This window comes from Eschrichtius robustus, chromosome 4 (assembly GCF_028021215.1).
Source record: "Eschrichtius robustus isolate mEscRob2 chromosome 4, mEscRob2.pri, whole genome shotgun sequence".
NCBI classification, from domain to species: Eukaryota; Metazoa; Chordata; class Mammalia; order Artiodactyla; family Eschrichtiidae; genus Eschrichtius; species Eschrichtius robustus.
The window spans coordinates 103,110,383-103,129,889 of record NC_090827.1 but is presented as its reverse complement, the minus strand read 5'-3'; the positions used below and the strand labels follow the sequence as shown (position 1 = coordinate 103,129,889).

Here is a 19,507-nt window from a genome sequence, read left to right as displayed (position 1 = left end):
AATACTGGTTTGGACAAATGCTTGCTGCCCTTACACTTTCTCAGTTCATTCCTTTAGTACCACAACGCATCTCCAAAACTTTATTGTCCTTAACCCCATGACTTGGTATTAAATCCAACTTCAGCACATCACTCCCCACTTTACAAAGTCATTTTTCTTCTCTCTTAAGAATAAGGCCCCACCCTAAAGCTCTCAGCTCTCTCTGTCCTAAAAATGTCTCTTGATTTTCATCCATCCTTGCTCCACCTGGGAAGAGTCCCTCCCTCCTGCCCCCCTTTTGAGACCGTGTTCCTCAATCTGTTCCCCTGCTCCTTCTTCTACCTTCTTTTGTTGCAGCAGATGACAGCTGGTGAAGACGGTTACCCATTCAGGTCGCTGTGCTGCTAGAAAACAGGTTCTCAGCCCAGGTGACAACAGAATCACCTGCAGAGCCGTGAAACATACCAACTTCCAGGTCCCATCCTGGACCAGTCAAATCAGATCACGAGATCTGTGGCCCAGGAATCTGAACGTTTAATGTTCCCAGGTGACTGAACACAAGGTGGAAAATCTCAACAGCAAGCTCAGCAGCCAGGTTTGGGGGAGGTGGAGATAAATGCCCCTGCCCCAGCCCACTGGACCACCCCGGGGCTGGGATGCAGGGCCTGGGGACGTGGGACTCTGGCCTGGAGCACCCTCCACACAAACACAATCACCGTGTGTGTGTCACGACATGAGAATGCTTGGAAAGAACTGCTGTAAGTAATGGAAGTGAGTATGTGCTACAGGCGATCTGAGACGTACTAGGTCGGGGAAAGGCTTCGTGCCCGGCAGACAGATGTGATGGGAAAGCAAAGGTGGTCACTGACCGAAAAGGTCTATCAGTCCCTTTAGCGAGGCTGTTCCTAAAACCAGTCTTGCAGATTTCCCTTTACAAACCCTATTGCCTATAATAATTCCCCAAAGTCCACCAGTTACCCCCCTGCTATCGCCAGCTCTCTTAGCAGAGTGTGGCAATGGAAGAAGATGCAGGTTAAATCACATCAAAAAGAGCCAGATCCAGAAGTGTGACAGATATTGTACACCTGGAAGGCCAGAGGTGGAGTTCCAGGATGGGATACAAGCACACAAGACTAGGATAAAACTGGTCTAATGGCCAAAAAAAAAAGTCACACAAGCTCGCCTAAATCAAGCTGACAACGAGCAGAGTAGGCAGTGGGTATCTGTTGAATGAACACAGAAGCAAGCACTTTTAAAAACTGGGGTAGGAATTAGGAAGACAGCCACTAGAGAAGAGTGATTGTCAAAAGTCAGCTCTGGTCTTTGGAAGGCCCCTGTTGTATGTAGGAAAACAGATTTAAATCCAGGCCTGCAGACAAAGAGGAAAAAGAAGACCAGGGTGTTGGGGGAAGTGGGGTGGGATTATGGAGTGGGGAGGGGGTAGTCCTGGATAATTCTTATACCAATCCCTTCCATTTGCTCCCTTCAGGTCCTGAGCTGGAGGGATCTGAGGACAAGAAATGTTTCCCTGAGTGAAAAGCCCAATATCTGCAATGTGCTCAGCATGGCACTACAAGTGGCCAGGAGAAACGTGTCCCTTCTGTGAGGCACCGGCTACGGCTCTGTCCCACCCCATCCAACACGCAGAAGACTCCCTCACTACACAGGCAAAATTTCTTAAAAGTTTAGTGGTGGGGGAAAGAAAAACAGCTTGGGCGAGACTGCTTACTTTAAAACTCCCTCTTCAGACTAAAACTGTCTGCACGTGAACATAAATGCAAGCTAAACCATGCATAAAGTAAGAAAATTATATTAGAATAAACTTAGTCAGGCAACAATTAAAAACTCATTGAGCAAGTCTGCATCTACAGCTTCCTAATTTTTGCAAAACCTGACTTAATAAGTTACTAAAATTTAAAGAATTCTGTATCCTAATTTTTGTCTGTTGATGAGAAAACTGTTGACAACAATAAACTAGTTATGGTCTCTGGACTTAAAGATTCCTCCACAGGAATACAGACAATACAGAAAACAACTGCTTTCAGAGAAGCAGGTAAATGGGAAAAAAAAAAAAAAAAAGTCACTGAGTACTACTATAAGAAACTTCACCTGTCATTTTCTGACTTACTTTCACGAGTTTTTACTCTGGGTTTTTTTGTTTTTGTTTTTTGTGGTTTTTTGCCTATTTTTAAAAGCCATCTTTACAGGCTTCTGGGAATAGAAGTTGTAACTGGATTGGGGCAAGAACCTCTGAAAGTTCCTGTTTTCTTTTGTTTCTGGTATTTTATTTCTGATTTACTGCCAAACCCACCAACTTCTCTCATCTACTCCTGATGCCGGAGGACTCCAAGCGGGCAAGAAGCAACAGGATTCAGGGGCTGGGTCACGCAAAACCTTCTCAACACACTGGAAAAACTTAAGACTTGCATTCATGGACCAAACGCCTAGATCTGCCCAAAATTCTGCAATATTCCTGAGCAACTTGCCAGCACACTGCCTAACGTGTGTGCTTATCATACACATAAGATCACGTAGTTCAAACGTAACTGTCCACAGATTTACTAGACCCGTTCTTGAATAGGGGATCCAACAGCTGTGAAATGCTGACCTAAACTAAATAAATGTTCTCATTTGCCATAATAGGGTAAAAATTTGAATTCACATCCCTCCACTTGTCCTGACCTCCCAAGATACAGTCCTATCTTTATTGGCATTACTCTTATCAATAAAGACAATTACGTTCCCACCCACTGAGGTCTCAGAGCCCTTCCTTTGAGGGGATGTGCATTATGAGAGCATCAAGTATCCTATAAAGTGACAGAAGAGCACAGATAAGAAGCGATAGGGAAGGATCAGAGCGCTGGAAGAGGGAAAGAAGAGTTCACAGCAGATGAGCTGGATTGAGAAGGACCCACAATTTACCAGAAAAGGGATACCAGGAGAGAGGGGCAGACTTAGCCAAGGCACACAGGAAGCAAAATACAAATCTGCTCAGGGGCCAGTGAGATGCACACTTTGGTTAAGCAGAGAATTTGTGTATAAGACTGATCCTTGAAGGAAAGAATCATGTCTTATTTTATCCCTGAATACCTAGCACTCAGCACTGTGCCTGCAAAACTAACAGTGTCTCAATCGATGTGCATGGGGAAAAAAGTTGTGCTGAGTATCGGGAAATACAGCTACAGAGGTAATAGGAGACCTTGCATTCAAAGATTAAAAACCTTACCCATGACCCACACGAATTCAGGCCACGACAGCTTTGGGGGCTGTTCATTAAAATCACCCTGCTCCTTGGGAATTCCCTGGCGGTCCAGTTGTTAGGACTCTGTGCTTTCACTGCCGAGGGCCCGGGTTCGGTCCCTGGTCGGGGGACTAGGATCCTGAGAGCCGCGCAGCGTGGCCGAAATCAGCAACAACAACAAAAATCGCCCTGCTGCTTCTCTCCCTCTGTTGCCCTCACCTGGCAAAGCAGCAGCCTGGCTAATCCCAAGGCTTCTCATCTCTAAACTGAATGCAGCTGGAGAGAAATAACAGCGCTGGCCATCTCCCTTTGAACTGGATCACAAGGCAAAATGGACACAACTCCACTCCGGTGACACTTCTGCCATCCCCAGGACAGTCACTCTCCCACTTTCCAAAAGAACCACTTCACTCCTCTTTCACCTTCCTCTTCACACCATCTACTCAGCCCTCCTCCCTCATCCTGCCTCTAGGTCTTTTTTTTTTTTTTTAACATCTTTATTGGAGTATAATTGCTTTACAATGGTGTGTTAGTTTCTGCTTTATAACAAAGTGAATCAGTTATACATATACATATGTTCCCATATCGCTTCCCTCTTGCATCTCCCTACCTCCCACCCTCCCTATCCCACCCCTCTAGGTGGTCACAAAGCACCGAGCTGATCTCCCTGTGCTATGCGGCTGCTTCCCACTAGCTATCTATTTTACGTTTGGTAGTGTATATATGTCCATGCCACTCTCTCACTTCGTCCCAGCTTACCCTTCCCCCTCCCCGTGTCCTCAAGTCCATTCTCTAGTAGGTCTGTGTCTTTATTCCCGTCTTACCACTAGGTTCTTCATGACCTTTTAGGTCTTTAAGGAAATAAAAGCAAGGGAGCAGGAAAGCCCTCTTCATCCCACCTGCCCTGCCCACAGCCTCCCGCCTGCCCTTCTGCCTGCGCTCCCTCCTATCACCATGTGGGGATGCGACATCCTGCTCCAGCAAACACCAAACCTCCCACCCGTGCTCCAGCTCCCATCCCATCTCACCTTCCATCATGCATTTCGCCCTCTCCCCAACTATTCCCAACCATACTCAGGCGCTAACGTTCTCTTTCCTTCACACCAAACTTCTTCCTCATCGAGGTGCTATCGCCACCGTCCTCACCCTGTCCTCCCTTCAATCCACCCCAACCTGCCTTCCGCAGCCTCCGATCCACGGAGGGCACCCAAGCGCCAGGCTGTCACATCCAGCTTGGCCTTACTGTTCCTCATCTCTCAGCATCTCTCCACTGGGGCGCCCCCAATTCCTGTCTTCAAACCTGAACTTCCCTTGGCTTCTATGACCAGATACTCCCCAGGTGCTCCCCCCACCTCACCAGAGGCTCCTTCCTGCTCAGGCTCTTCCACTGCTTCAGGAGGCTTCAGCCCTGGCCCCCTCCTCCTCCCAGCTGTACACTCTCCCCTAACTGACCTCGACCAGACCCGTGCTTGAAATACCATGGATAGACCGATGGTTCCAAAAACCTTCTCTGCATTTCAGTGGGGCCAGTCCGTCACCAGCCCTCACTGTTACTGCAGAATGCCCTCCCGCCCGCCCCCAAAACCCCATCTTTCACTCCCCTTGGGCCATGCTCAAGTCCTAACTTCTCCAAGAAAACTAAAAAATCTTCCCATGCCTCCACAGCCCCACTGCTCTCTCCTCTTTTCAGGCTTCCTAAAGCATTTAAACAATCAGCAGTACAGGATTTATTACTTAATTACAGACATTCTGTGATTGTTCCTGAGATGTCTGCTTTGCTTTGGTGCAAATCTTCTCTCTGCAACCAGGTTTAAGTTTCCAAACAATACAAGCACTTCTTTTTGTGTACCTGGCCCTGAGCTGCATACACTGGTGACGTCCAATTATCAGTTTTCTGATAGCAAACAAACATAACATTTGATAAAGTAGAATCGCCATGGAACATCATGAGGAAAACACCGTTGGAAAAGCAGGGCTAAATCTGTACAAGCTTCTACCATTGACGTCCTCAGAATTTTTAAAACTTAATATTGAGCATCTCATATAAAACATAGGAATAAAGTAAACAATTTCCAACAAAAACATTAAATGCAGTTAAATTTTTATTCCACGTGTGTATAAGAATAATAAATGGAATTTAATCCTTTAATACAAAAGGCTACATGAGACACAAAAAACAGGTCAAGATGGGATTTCTGCCAGACATCTCTAAAAACATGGCTATGAAAATGTGTTGTTCACTAAGACAGCTGAAGGATCTGAGCTTTAAGCTATCAATATATTGAAGTCTAGTTTATCCACTAAGTAGAAAAGGCCTTATTTTTCATTATTAAAGAAAGAAAAAAAGAAAACTTCTATCCAATCCTTGCCATCCTTTCAACCCCTATCAACTTTCCATGCAACACCTGCATCACAGCTCAGCTGAAAATGCTTGGCCACACCTAAGGAATGAAAACTCCAACCAGAGAGCCTGTCTGACCTTGACCTGCCCCCCACCATGCCCCAACGCCACCACCACCACTCCAGGCACTAGACACTTGCCCTTGACTTTCAAGCAATATCAAATGCATGGCTTCACAAGCATCTCCACACCCGTGAGCACGCTGGGGGCTCCCACCTTCCATCCCCTCATTGCCTCACCATTTCCTTCACCATCATCTTTCTCATCCTTCTCAAAGTTGGCTCTGGATCCTCAGATCCTCCATCCCACCCACTATGCCCTAAAGGGGCCTCGGTTGCCCTCTTCTGGGTTCCTTTTTCTACTTGTGCACCCTGATATTAAACCGTTTACCATACTGTCCTGAGACGTATTCATGAATCTCTCTCCCCAAATACCGTAAGTTCCTGGAGAAGAAAGATGTTTTTAATCTATATTTTGTAGTGAACCGAAAGGTGTCTCCCAAAGCCATAGGTCCAAGTTCTCAGCCCTATACCTCTGAAAGTAACCTTGTTTGGAAACAGGGTCTTTGCAGATGTAACTAAGTCACAGATCTCTAGATGAGATCATCCTGGACTTCGGGTGGACCCTAAATTTAATGACTGGTGTCTTAGAAGAGAAAGAAGAATATTTGAGAGACACACAAAGGGAAGGCCATGCGAAGACAGAGGCAGAGATTGGAGTTGGGTTGCCCCAAGCCAAGTCATGTCAGAAGCTGAAAGAATCAAGGATTCTCCCCTAGAGCCTTTGGAGGGAGCATGGCCCTGCTGAAACCCTTGACTTCAGACTTCTGACCTCCAGCACTGCAAGAGAAGAAATTTGTTGTTTAAGCCGTCAGATTTGTGGTAATTTACCATAGTCCTAGGAAACTAACACCTAGTCCAAACCTCAACATAACTGCCCACGACCTTAGTTCAATAAAAAACCGTGTTGAACTAAGAAGGAAGATGAAGACAAGGGGTGATGATGAGAAAGCATCTGAACTGCAGGGCAGGGATCTGGGACACGGACCCCTTGCCAGGCGTTCACCATGGGAACCTGGGCAAGTCACTTATCCATGGCGACCCTCTGATTTATTCCCTAATAAAATGAGGAAACTGGCCCAGAAGACCCTCCACCAGGTCTGATACACCTTGAACCAACTTCATCCGGAACATCAACTTTATATGATCCTTAAATAAATTATAATTTCTTCCCATTCACTGAAAAAATTTTATTAATTTTACTCTTATCTAACGAGCTTTCAGGTGGAAAAAAAAGGATTAAAATGGCATTTCAAAGGCACTTATATTTTAATCAGCTCAAAAAAATTCAGTGAAATAGTTTGATAATATGCTGAAAAGTGATTTTCTATAATATCAACTTTTTTCCCCCGCAGAATCAACAATTTAAAGTAGCTGCTTTAATCCACTGTTGACAGTTCAGAAAAACTCGCCCTAAACTTGAATCAGCTTAAGTGCCACTGATCCAGAACCCAAATGGATGATGACTAATTTCTTCAGAGTAACAAGGGAGTTGGGCAACACAAAGGTTTTCTCCACTTGACTCCAGCCTGTAATTATGGTCCCATACCCAAAATATCCACTTCAAAGAATCTGGCTAAGAAATAAATACAGCTGCTGCCGCTACCAAATGGTCGAGTGTTGGTAAAGGAAATCAAACAAAACAAAAACTCTTTTACCACTTTCGGGCCTCCATAAACAGAAACACACAATTTTCCTGTGTTAAATCTTTCCTAATTCAAACAAATGGAAATGAAGAACAAAGGTGTTGGTAATGAAATTTGTACTTGTCCTACCCATAAATCCAGCTTGGGTTAATTTGGGTTAAATTAAAAACCATATTTTTGGGTTAAATTAAAAACCGCAGTTTAAGTTCTTTCACAGGTCATGCTGCTTCCCTTGCCTTCATGTTTTTATAGTGGCAGCCTTGATTCTTTTTTAGGGAACCAACCAAAACAACATAGAGGAAGACGGCGCCGAGGGACTCATATTTCAGTTCGACAAAATACCCATTAGAAACCCTTTCAAGCCTTCCCAAACCAATTCGTTGTTCAGAAAATAAAATTAACAGTCACTGGGGCCACGGGTTCAGCTAGAACTGGCAGAACCACGCTTGCAAAACTGGACCGTGAATCGTAACACAAACTGAGCAACCAGACCAAAAATTTTTCCTTCCAGGTGGAAACTCAATCTGAAAATCAAGTCCTTGAGTTGCAAGGCTCAGCAAACCCCCAGTTTGCAAATCCGAAGTTCTCGGCTTTTAAAAAGATGAGCGCTCACACCCAAGAAAACGGAGCTGGAAGGTGCAAGATTTCATCTGAAATATATTTCTGGCCCTGAAAAATAACTCTATTTTAAAAGGTGCTCTTTAACTGTAATAAAACTAAGATAGCAAAAGCGAAGGAAACAGTCTGGGGGTTTGGGGATCACACACCGGTGCGTTCAAAGTCCTCGTGTTGCTTTAGTATCCTGCAAACTTGCGTCCAAGTAACTTAAGTTGGAAGAAGCTGAAGGACTGGCGCTTCTAACCTAGCACTGTGTTTTCCGGCAGCCCACGCACAGGATGAATGAGCTTTAACTCTGCGGATTGCGTGTTTACTTGCATCCTCACGTGGCACCGCGCAGCTCAAAAGCGCCGCGCCCGGACCGCGCGGGGAACCCGAAAACTTTGCAAACTAGCGGAGCTCGGAGGCAGCTCGGGGACACATCTGCTCGCCTGCCGCAGAAACGCGCCCAGGCCGAGCCCCCCGGGGCTTGCCCAGCACCAGCCCTGCCCGCAGCTTCATTCACACAAAGGCACAGGGGTGCCGGCGGGACCCTTTTGCAAGTCGCGCGGAGAGAGAAGCGGCACGACAGAGAGCGCCGGCAGGGAAGGAGGGAGGGGACCGGGCGCTTGGGCAGAGCGGCGCCCCGCGGGCTACTCACAGGGTGATCGTGCGGTTGGGCACCGTGTCCGGGGGCAGGACCTGCGCGAGCTCCAGGCTGCTGCACACCACCTTGCCCTCTGCGGCGCCCGCCGCCCTGCCGGCCCCTCGGGGCCGCCCGTCGTGCTTGCACCCCGGGGGCAGCGCCGCGGCCCCGCCGCCGCCTCCCAGCAGCGCGAGCAGAGCCAGCGGCAGCAACAGAGACGGCGGCGCGCGGCCCCGCAGGCGCTCGGACGGCTCCATGCTGCGGGCTGAGCGGCGGGTCGGGGCCTGCCGGCCGAGCGGCGGAGCGCTGGCCTAGCGGGCCGCCCCGGCTTCCGGGCGGACGAGAGCGCAGCGCGGGCCCGGGGGCGCCCGGAGCCTTGTGGCGACCGGAGGACGCGCCCTCCTCGGCGCCGACATGCTCCTTTGTCCGCTGCGGCCGCGCTCGGCCTCTGGGTGGCCGCCGGGTCACGGCCGCGTGAGTCCCTGCGCCGCTCTACGGCCGAGCGGGAGCACCGCCTCCTCCGCCTCCGCCTCCGCCTCCGCCTCCGCCTCCGCCTCCGCCTCCGCCTCCGCCTCCGCCTCCGCCTCCGCCTCCCCCGGCCACTGCCCGCGGCGGCTCCTCCCCGCCTGGCGCCGCCCCCGCCCCTTCTCCTCCCCCTCCTCCCCCTCCTCCCCCCTCCTCCTTCCCTTCTTTCTCCTCCTCCTCTTTCTCCTCCCCCTTTTTCTCTTCCTCCTCCACCTCGTGGTCTCCTCTCCCCTCACCGCCCGCCGCCCGTGGCTCCGGGAAAGAGGTTGGCGCTCCCAGGCCAGCGCCGCCCGTCACGTGCCCACGACCCCACGCGTGCCCGGCTTCCGGGCAGGAGTTGTGGGCCCGCGGGAGTACGGTAACTCGTGGAGAGGGCAGAAGAAAGTTCTAGCCCAAACTCCAGCCACGGTGGCCACTGTCTGGCATGCTTCCCTCCTCCTCCTCCGTCGCCGCCCTCCAGACAAAGACGCCCTGTGCGCCCCTGGGGGCCGCCCGTACCGCCCGGCGAGCCCCAGTCCCAGGCTTGGGATGAGGGAGGAGAGCAGGGCTGAATTTCTTTGGAGAAAGGCAAGGAGAGAGGCAGTGCCCCAAACCAACTATCTTCAAAGGACTCGCCTTCCCACCTCTCTCCCCACGCAGGGATCGCGAGCCTTCTCTTCGCACACCTTGGTCTCTTTTGTCCCGAATACGGGAGAGCTAGGGACAGGTTCCTCTCCCGGAAAGAGGACCCTCCGAAGCCGTTTCTGGCCTTCAGCAATTCCACTTATAACCCTTTCAAAGGATGCATCGGGGCCTCGCTGGACCGGCAGCCTTTGGAAAAAGAAATTTCCCTCTGGCATCCAAAGATACCTCAGATGTAACCAGTTAGAGCAATTGTGAGCAAACCAGCCAAGAAACCCCAGCTGAATCGATTATTCTAGGGAAGGCGGCCTGCCCCGCCCTAACATTTGCAAGACCGGGGTTCACGTACCCTATGTTTAAATATTTACAAGGAATATATCAAGCTTACAAATAAAATATATTCTATGCTCCTATCTTGAAAAATATACTTTAATAACGACCTGGAAGGCCAGGCGTGTGCACAGAGCTCTTAGTTACGTTGGAGCTCCACCCCATACATGGCAAGGAGGAAAGAGCCAGACCCCAGCCCTCAGTCTACACATACTTCCATCACTTTTGCTTCCTGTGCCAGCTCCATTGATGAACAAGAGGGGCTTTCCGCACACGTGTGGACGCCCCAGCCCACTCAACCAAGCTCCCTGCACACCCTCAAACAGCCACCCCTTGGCAACCCCTCAGGCCTAGGAGTGCATACACAGGTTGTGTGGTCCTCCCTTGGGAGGACAGTTCTGGGAAGACGCCTGCTCAGGCCCTGGAAGTAGCCTTGGGAATTTTCGATCAGTGAATTCCAGGGTCCTGGGCTCCTTGGACAAGGTCTAGAAATAGAAAGGGAACACACAGGCTCTTGGGGAACACATCCCTTGGCCCTGGAGATTTTTCACCCCTTGGGGAGGAGAGCTAGGATGGTGCCCTCTACAATGCAGAGCCAGGGCAGGGTTTTTCTTGCCTGAGTCTAAGGTCATTACTGCCTAAGGCCCCGACAGAGTCTATCTTAGGGACCGATTCCTAGGAATCTCTGTATGTCTAGAACTTCCTCAACAGTAAATAAATGGCCTTTGTTTAACACACAGTATTGCATTAAGTTGAATAATGCTTCATTTGATCGACGTTTTTTGAAAATCAACGATGTGAGCCCATGTGTCCATTGCTAATAGTGCATTCTGTGTTAGAAATGTTCTAGATCTGTGCTGTCCAATATGGTGGCAGCAGGTGGCTATTTAACACTTGAAATGTAGCTAATGTAGGGTCAGAAGATAATTTTTCACCGTATTTAATTTTAATTAAATTAAAATTTAAATAGTCCAAGGTGTTTAGTGGCTACCCTGTTGAACAGTGCAGTTCTTGACACTGATGGATAGAAAAAGTGGGAGATGGTCATGACCACTAAGTAGTTTTAAATCTATAAATAAACTTAAGTGGTGAAATTAAATAAATTCTCTTGACTTTATTTAAAGAATTCTTATTCCCTAACAAAATCATCACCATCATCATCTGTTTTTTTTTTATAAAGATAAAAACTTCTGGGGGCTTCCCTGGTGGCACAGTGGTTGAGAATCTGCCTGCCAATGCAGGGGGCACGGGTTCGAGCTCTGGTCTGGGAAGATCCCACATGCCGCGGAGCAACTAGGCCCGTGAGCCACAACTACTGAGCCTGCGCGTCTGGAGCCTGTGCTCCGCAACGGGAGAGGCCACGACAGTGTGAGGCCCGCGCACCGCGATGAAGAGTGGCCCCCTCTCGCCGCAACTGGAGAAAGCCCTCGCACAGAAACGAAGACCCAACACAGCCAAAAATAAATAAAATAAATTAAAAAAAAAAAAAACCTCTTACTATAGCAATATGGAAGTTTATTAGCCACATTACTATTGTCATAGCTACAAATTGTCACGTGAACTCAGAATCTGTGAATATCTTCACATACTCTGTTTCAGCCTATAGTTGAAATAAATGTGCATGTCTGTTTTTATATTTGTTTACCATGAGTATTAACATCAGTTTGATACATATCCTCTTTTTACTTCACTGTAGTTGAGAAAGTTGTATGAAGTACAGAATTATAAGACAAAGAGATATCTAAAGAAGTATCATGAATCCAAGGAGAATTATGGAGGAAATGCTTTATTATATGGATAATTTCAACCATTCTTGCACAGAAATCACTAATTCTATCTTTGAAAATAAGAATCACTACAGATCACAGAATAGTAGTACAGTATATTAAAGGGCTTTAGAAAGTATATCTTTCAACCCGGTAGTCCTTGGAATGCACACAACCCTGAGTTATCATCATTCTGTACCAGCATGGGTTCGTAAGGACATAGCAAATGGTCCTTTCCCCACTTACGAAGATCTTTGAGGATGATACTGCTGAAACTTAACCATCATTTACCCTCAGTCACACCAGAATCTTCGCTTTAATTAAGCTGCCCCAGCCCTGACAGCCTCTTGTCAGACAGGTCTATATACTGCTAATGCCCCCTCAGGCATCAAGAACATCATACCATTTGAAGTTATAGGACTTAATAGGTCCTTTCAAAGTTCTCACAGTGTTTTTGATTATCCCACTTGAGAACATCCTATAGGAACCCTTTGAGAAATCACTCGTTAACCATATTCTTGTACATGTAGTCCTGTAAAGCTGTATTGAGTCAACTGTTGCTTTAAGGATTGTAGATGGACCACATTCCAAGGCTTCTAGGCTGCGAATCCTGTCTTGCTATGTTATGTAAGGCTTGTAGGAGATACCAGAGAAACACTCAAAGATGCTTTGTTTATCCTCCTACTATAGACTCCGTATTAACTATGTATACGTGTAAAAATATACAATTTATATATGTGATAAATATGTGGATGTATATACATATATACCACCCTATTTATTAACAATTTATTTTACGTGCCTGTCTTCTTCCTTTTCTACCAGACTATGAGCTCCTAGAGAATTTTTCCCACCCCTTCTTAAATTACTCCCTCCCACCTTCAATCACTCCCTATTACATTAATCTAGAATCTAGACCAATCATCTAGACTGAACTAGATAACAGGGCTTGTTCAAACCTGAAGATGGCTACCTGTTAAAATTTGTTTATAGTTTTATGTTGTTAGCCTCCCCCATTACAATACCAGCTCTATGATGCTTTGTCTTATTTGCTTTTTATGGCAGGCTCCATTAGTTGCTGCCAAAGAGCCATCCCCAAACTTTTCCTCCCTTGGAGGCTGAAAAAGCTACATAATCATTTCCCCAGCCTCCCTGGCCACTACTGATGGCCATAATCTAGTTCTAGCCAAAAAGAATCAAAGGTTGTGCTGTAGGTTGTGCAATATGGTAGATACTAGACACGTGTTTAAATTTAAATTCATATTAATTAAAATTAAATAAAACTAAAAATTCTATTCCTTAGTCACACTAGCCATAATTCAAGTGCTCACTCACTATATGTGGCTGGTGGATACCATTTTGGGCAGCACAAGCTATGGAATAGTTACAACATCACAGAAAGTTCTACTCTTCAATACCAATCTGAGGGGAAGTCTGCTGAGAATCTTCAGGATAGAAATTCTGTGTGTGATAAAAAGAGACAAGAGAAGATCCCTCTCGCCACCCTTATCCTTCTTGCTTTGGAAATGGTATTGTGAGGACATGATACATGGAACTGAAGCAGGTCTTTTGAGACCACAAGGCAAAAAGCATAAAGGAAAACTCCAAAATCATAGGAAGAAATGGAAAGACCCAAAAAAAAAAAAAAAAAAATTGGGTCCCTGAGGTCATAGTTGAGCTGCCAGTCAAGCCTCTGGACTTATTTTTATTGATTATGAATATTCTCTGGTTTAAGCCACTGTTGTTATGGTTTCCTAGTGCCTACAACAGTGCCTGACACATAGAGGAAGTCCAAAGTATTTGTTGATTCTTGAAGTTTAAATCTTACTCATTTTTATGTTCCAAACATCTAACACAGTTCTTCATATATATTAGCTGGTGAGTATTGAGAAGATTGACTAATGTTCAGTCTTCTAAACAAATGGAAGTGTGTAATGTCATGATTAAACTGACAGCAGTAAAGAACAGCAACTTTTAGCACTTGAAATGTCTCAGTGACACCTCTATAAACCCTGTTAATAAACAGACATTCTCTGTTTATTTTTGCATCATTTAATGTTAATCTATTAATTGTGACAGCTGTAGTTTATATTTTTAGTCATTACACGGCATGTGCCAGAATGCGTGCTTGGTCCTTACCCAAGACCCAGACAGAAACAGCAATAGTAGCTCAAATAACACCCTAGCCTCTTTAGAAGGCATTGGCTCCTGTTCTGGCTTACTAGTTACTAGAAATAGTGACCTTCGGCAAGTCACTAAATCTCATCCTTCAAAATGAGAGTTTGAACTGGAACCAGCTTTAAAATGCTCTGATTTTATCCTGCTGAACCATGAATTCTATTTTGTTTGTCTGCTGCAGCCAGACTATTATTGGAATGTGTCCCTGTGACAGTTAAATGCTCTTTTTAGATGACCAAATATCTTTCTGAAATGGTATATTCTCTACCCACTGCAGTGTAATTACCATCAGTTGTAAATATAAAGAAAAAATATGAGGCAAAAATTGACCAGCAGTGCCACGTGGGGAATTACCTTGATGTAATAGGAGTCTCCAAGTACACGACCAGGCAGGTTAGCACAGAGGTGGTGGAACAGGAAGGCTCACAGTGCAAATTAAGATGCTCAATTCACACAGTTTATTATATCCATTTAAAACACACAGGAAGAGTGAGAAGCAGGGAAAGAGTTGGGGTAGGTTAACCCACAAGGGTTAGAATGCAAACAGATGAAAGATCTGTCACCTGAACATACACAATGTGCCTATGAAATCTGAGTTAGTCCATCTGTCTGTCTCTCTTTCTTCTGACTCAGACACATCAAACTTCCCCACTGCTGGTGTGGTTACAAGGACCAGAGCGGAAGTTTAAGCAAGGTGACCCAACAGATTTAAGATATCTGGGGCCAACATCTCACGTGCTCTGTCAGGGATGCAGGGGCAATTGTGCCTGGTCACAATTACAACCTGCCTGATAAGCAGCTGCGGACTTTATTTGTGCTTCCTGGACAGAGGGTACTTGGGGCCAGACTTGATGTTACCAATGAAGAGATGTTTTCAACCCAGTAAATACTGAGTGCCTCATATGCCTTATGCATCTTTAGTGAATTATAAATACTTATCCTTCCATCCTTTTCTAAATAAGTGATTTTCTCTTTTGTCCATCATTTTATCTGTTCACCTCGCATGTACTCTACTTTCTTTCTCTACGTCTACCACATCTCACAGGTTAGTGAGATCAATTCTCAATTCTACTTAGTGTCATCAATTCTCCTTCCTTTTTTCCTATTATTTTTATATCAGAATTAAATATTTTAAAATAATATAGAAAATATAGGACATAACAGAGGAAATGACAGACTTTGGGGAAATTTAGAAATAGAGTCCACACCAGAGATGTAGATAGCTTCTCCAAATAGCAGTATTTCCTGAGTATTTATCTCCCAAATATAATGAATATAACCTGTCTTGTTATATCAGGTATCTGTGTTATTATAAATTTTACTCCTATGTGCCAATATGATTAAAATCTATCAGCCAACTAGTAATTATTAATGATAGGCATAGTAGCAAATATGCCAATCATGAAATTTCCATCTAAAATTTTTTTTAAATTGTAGATTTCTTCCTCCTTTGTGTCAGTTAACATATTAAAATCCATTTGTTGAGCTGAACAGAATGAGAAAGTATATTTGAAATTATGCATTTCTCAACAAAGAAATTACTACTTTGAACCAATTTCTGAATCTGCATGTTGATAACGCATTGAATATCTTGTTAGTTGGATTTCTGTAATATATTTTTAAACACATTCCTATGTCACTTAGAAGCCTCAAACATTATTAAGTCATAAACAGTTTGGTTATATAAACTCAGTCAAACTTTAAAATTTTAATTTAGATATATTAATTATTTTACTCATACATTACTTGTATTTTGGGTAAGAGAACTATTTTAGTTTATATGTCAATAAATCAAAACTCATGTACATGTTTTATAACTTTATAGAATGCTAAAATACAGAGGATAGTGCTAAAGTATAGAGGAAAAAGCACTGATGTTTTTAAGTCAGGAGATTCGGATTAATATGTTAATCCAAATTGTTTTTTATTAATTTGGATTAATAAAGATTAATTATTTTAATTAATTTTAATTACATTTAATAAATTGATTTAATTATTTAAATTTAAATTTAAATTAATTTTTATTAATCCAAATTAATTAATTCTTTATCTTAGGCAAGTTACTTAACTTCTTGGTGCCTAGTTTTCTTCATTTGTTATAAGGTTTAATTTAAATTTAATTTAAAATTTAATTTAAATTATTTTAATTACATTGAAAGTTCCTAGCACATGAGTTGCACTTAATAGGTGCCTGTTGAAGGTTAGTTGAACCTGAATCTAGCCCATCGCCTCATATTCCAGATGAAGAAGCTGGAACCTAAGGAGGTTAAATGAATCTGTCTAAGGTCATACCCTTGGTTCATGTGAAAGCCTGAACCAGAGAGCTAGGAAAACTTTGCAGGTGTAATTGGTTTCCCTTATAAACCTATAACCAGACTTTCTTATAAACCTGGTCATGAGTTATGATTTAAGCAAATCACTTGCTAAATATCTCTGTTTCCCTACCTGTAAAATGAGAAACTAATAATTGCCCCCTACATTCTAGTATTATTGGAAAGGTAAAGAAGTGATGTGTGGAAGAAACCACTGGGAAAAACTTTCTATGTAATTATAACATATCATTATAAACATTATAAGCTACAAAAGTGTTTCATCTTTAATAACACTACATTACAATTATATATATATATATAATTATAATATTATAATTATATATATAATTATATATATATAATTATATATATAATTATTATATATATATATATATCTCAGCTCCTTTCCTCTCTAGATCTCTAAATTCCTCCAAAATAAGTGCCATGAATATTCTTAGACAATGCTTCTACTAGGAAGACAAAATGGAGAACTGAGGTAATCATAACAGAAAGTTTAGGAGAAAGCAAGCCCATGTTCTCCATCCTACCTGACTTTTACAGTTCTATTTGTCCAGGTAATTACCTCAGTCATCCTCATCCCTTTGCAAGTGAATAACCATCACGATACATACATTTGAAGTCCAGTTCATTATAACCAAGATGCTTCTTTAGGTACATTCCATGAAGGGAAAGCTTTTGTCTTGTTTATTATTGTATACCAGCACCTTGAACAGTGCCTGGCATGCAATAGCCACTCCATAAATATTTTTTGAATGAATAAATGAATGAATAATAGATGAATGAATGAAAGAATAGATAATATTGATATTTCTCCATTCATTAATTTGTCTTTTCATGACTGCCAAATAACCGTAACCTATTTGCTATATGGTAACTAAAGTGAAACTTATATTTACAAACTCAACTCTTAGCTCAATTGACTGTGCATTGAAATTTCTCATACTTGCACTTACCCCTTAAAACCATTTGAATATTTGATGCTATCACTGCTAGGTTATAAGTGGTAAAACCCCAACAGACTCCAAAGTCTTTCCCCATCAGGAAACTTACTCATCTATATGAAGCCTGTTTGGCTATAAAAGCTCTATATATTAAATTCTAAATTCACTTAACTTCTCTAATCTTCATTATATAAAACTCAGTCCCTTCCGATGGGAATATGTAATAAAAACAGCCTCTCTGGCAACTAATAATGCAAGATATAAAGAGTCTTAAGGGGAGAGGGAGAGTCTATCCAGTGCTGTGTCTCACCTTACTTGAGCCTCTCAGGATTACTCATTACACAGTTGGCTAAGAATATTTTCCGCTTTTATTTCTTTTGTGTGTGTGTGTATTTGTCCCCCTCCTCTGCTCCTTGCAGCAGAACTCTGAAAGGAGGAAGTCGAGAGTCAGGCATTCATGGACCCTTCACCAAAACACCATGCAATTCTATCAAAACTATTCCTATATTAGTCAAAACTATTTCGGGTGAAAGTGACAGAAACACAATTCCAACTAGTTTATACGCAAAAAGAAATATATTCGTTTATGTAGATAGAAAGTTGCTTCAGGCATAGCTGGATCCAGAAGCTGAAACGATGTCCCCAGGTTTCTCTCTCCATCTCTTAGCACTTTGTTGGCTTTGTTCTCTATCAAGAATTACTCACTCTGTAATTGGAGAGCCACTGGCAGCTTCACCTTTACGTCATCCTCACATTGTAAAATCCCAGCAAAAAAATAAAAACAACAACAAAACAAAAACAATAATTGCCCCTTGCAGCATTCCCAGTGAGGGATGTGATTGGCCTATCCTGCATCACGCATCCCTGAAGAAGGGGTGGAGGCAAAGAAGTCCTCTGACCGGCCTGGCCTGGATTGAAAATACACCCCCTGGAACAGGTGTTAAGATCAGCTGAGCTCTCCAAGTACATTCTTGATGGTAGGAAAAACCCTGTCCACTATGCTATCTTTACCCCTAATAGTACAATCCTCCCTCAGTATCTGAGGGGAATTGGTTCCATTGGTTCTAGGACCCTCACCCCATACCCAAATCTGCAGGTGCTCAAGTTCCTTATGTGAAACAGTGTAATGTTTGCATATAACCTGCACATATCCTTCTGTATACTTTAAATGATCTCTAGATTACTTATAACACCTAGTACAGTGTGAATGCTATGTAAATACTTGTAAATACAATGTAAATCGTATGAAAAAAGTTGCCAGTACTTGGCAAATTCAAGCTTTGCCTTTTGGAACTTTCTGGAATTTTTTTTTCTAATAATTTTGATCCACTCCTGGTTGAATCTGTGGATGTGGAAACCGTGGTAATGGAGTGCTGACTGTATATTACATAGACAAAATGATAGGAAGGAAAAGTCACAAAATGTTAATCATAGTTATCACTAGGATGGTAGGCTTACACGTGCATTTTAAGGTCTTCTTTATATTTTTATGTTTTTATTTTACATTATTATAATGTACATGCATTATAATTTTAAAATTAAGTATTTTTTAAAAAATTTATTTCCTTTATCAAATAAATGAATGAATATTATCACTGAGCCTACTGTGTGCAAAGCACTCTTCTGAATGCTAAGGACAAATTAAATAAATAAAATAGGCTTAGTCACTACCTTTGAAACTGAGAGTAATCATCAGTTATAGCCATTAAATTATAACTTGCTAAATAAACAATAAACTGCCTTCACTGATCAAGCTCGCTTTGTTTCTACAAAAACTTGCATATCTTCCAAGCATCAAGTAGCCTAAACAATGAGATGATTGCCTAAGTTGTTTTTTTCAGAAACTTGGAGTCAACTGTGTCCAGTACAAGCTCCCAAGCTTGTTGAGACTGCTCAGGACCCTCCAACTGGGCATGCATGAGTATCTGCTCTGTGACCTTTTGACATCAGTGGATCCAAAACCCCACCCTCAGAATGTGCTAAGGCCGCCATTTTCCAAACATGCAGCCCCTGGGGAAGCAGGTGGCTTAGTTGTGCCTGTGCAGAATGATGATAAGCTCTGTCTCTTCTTAACTCTAATCACCTTTCCGCTCTTCCGCACACCTCAGCTTTATCCCACAAATACCCCAAGACCCTTGTGTTTGGGGAGGTAGATTTGAGATGCATTCGCTGTCTCCTCCTTTGGTTGCCTCGTGAATAAAACCTTGCTCTGCTGCAAACCTTGGTCTTTCAGTGTTTGGCTTG

The 19,507-nt window shown here is 43.5% G+C and overlaps 1 protein-coding gene across 3 annotated transcripts in view; it reads right to left on the bottom strand.

The window, feature by feature from the left end:
* Positions 1 to 9,074, bottom strand: part of ADGRA3 (adhesion G protein-coupled receptor A3) — a 116,675-nt gene extending 107,601 nt beyond the window's left edge. For 2 of the 3 annotated variants that reach the window (XM_068543151.1, XM_068543152.1), the window contains exon 1: positions 8,585 to 9,073. In XM_068543151.1, the coding sequence (XP_068399252.1) occupies positions 8,585 to 8,826 (242 nt within the window). In that variant the 5' untranslated portion in view covers positions 8,827 to 9,073. Of the gene's footprint in view, positions 1 to 8,584 lie in introns of all 3 variants that reach the window. The other variant, XM_068543153.1, reaches the window with a different exon arrangement.
* Between the last annotated feature and the right edge of the window lie 10,433 nt (positions 9,075 to 19,507).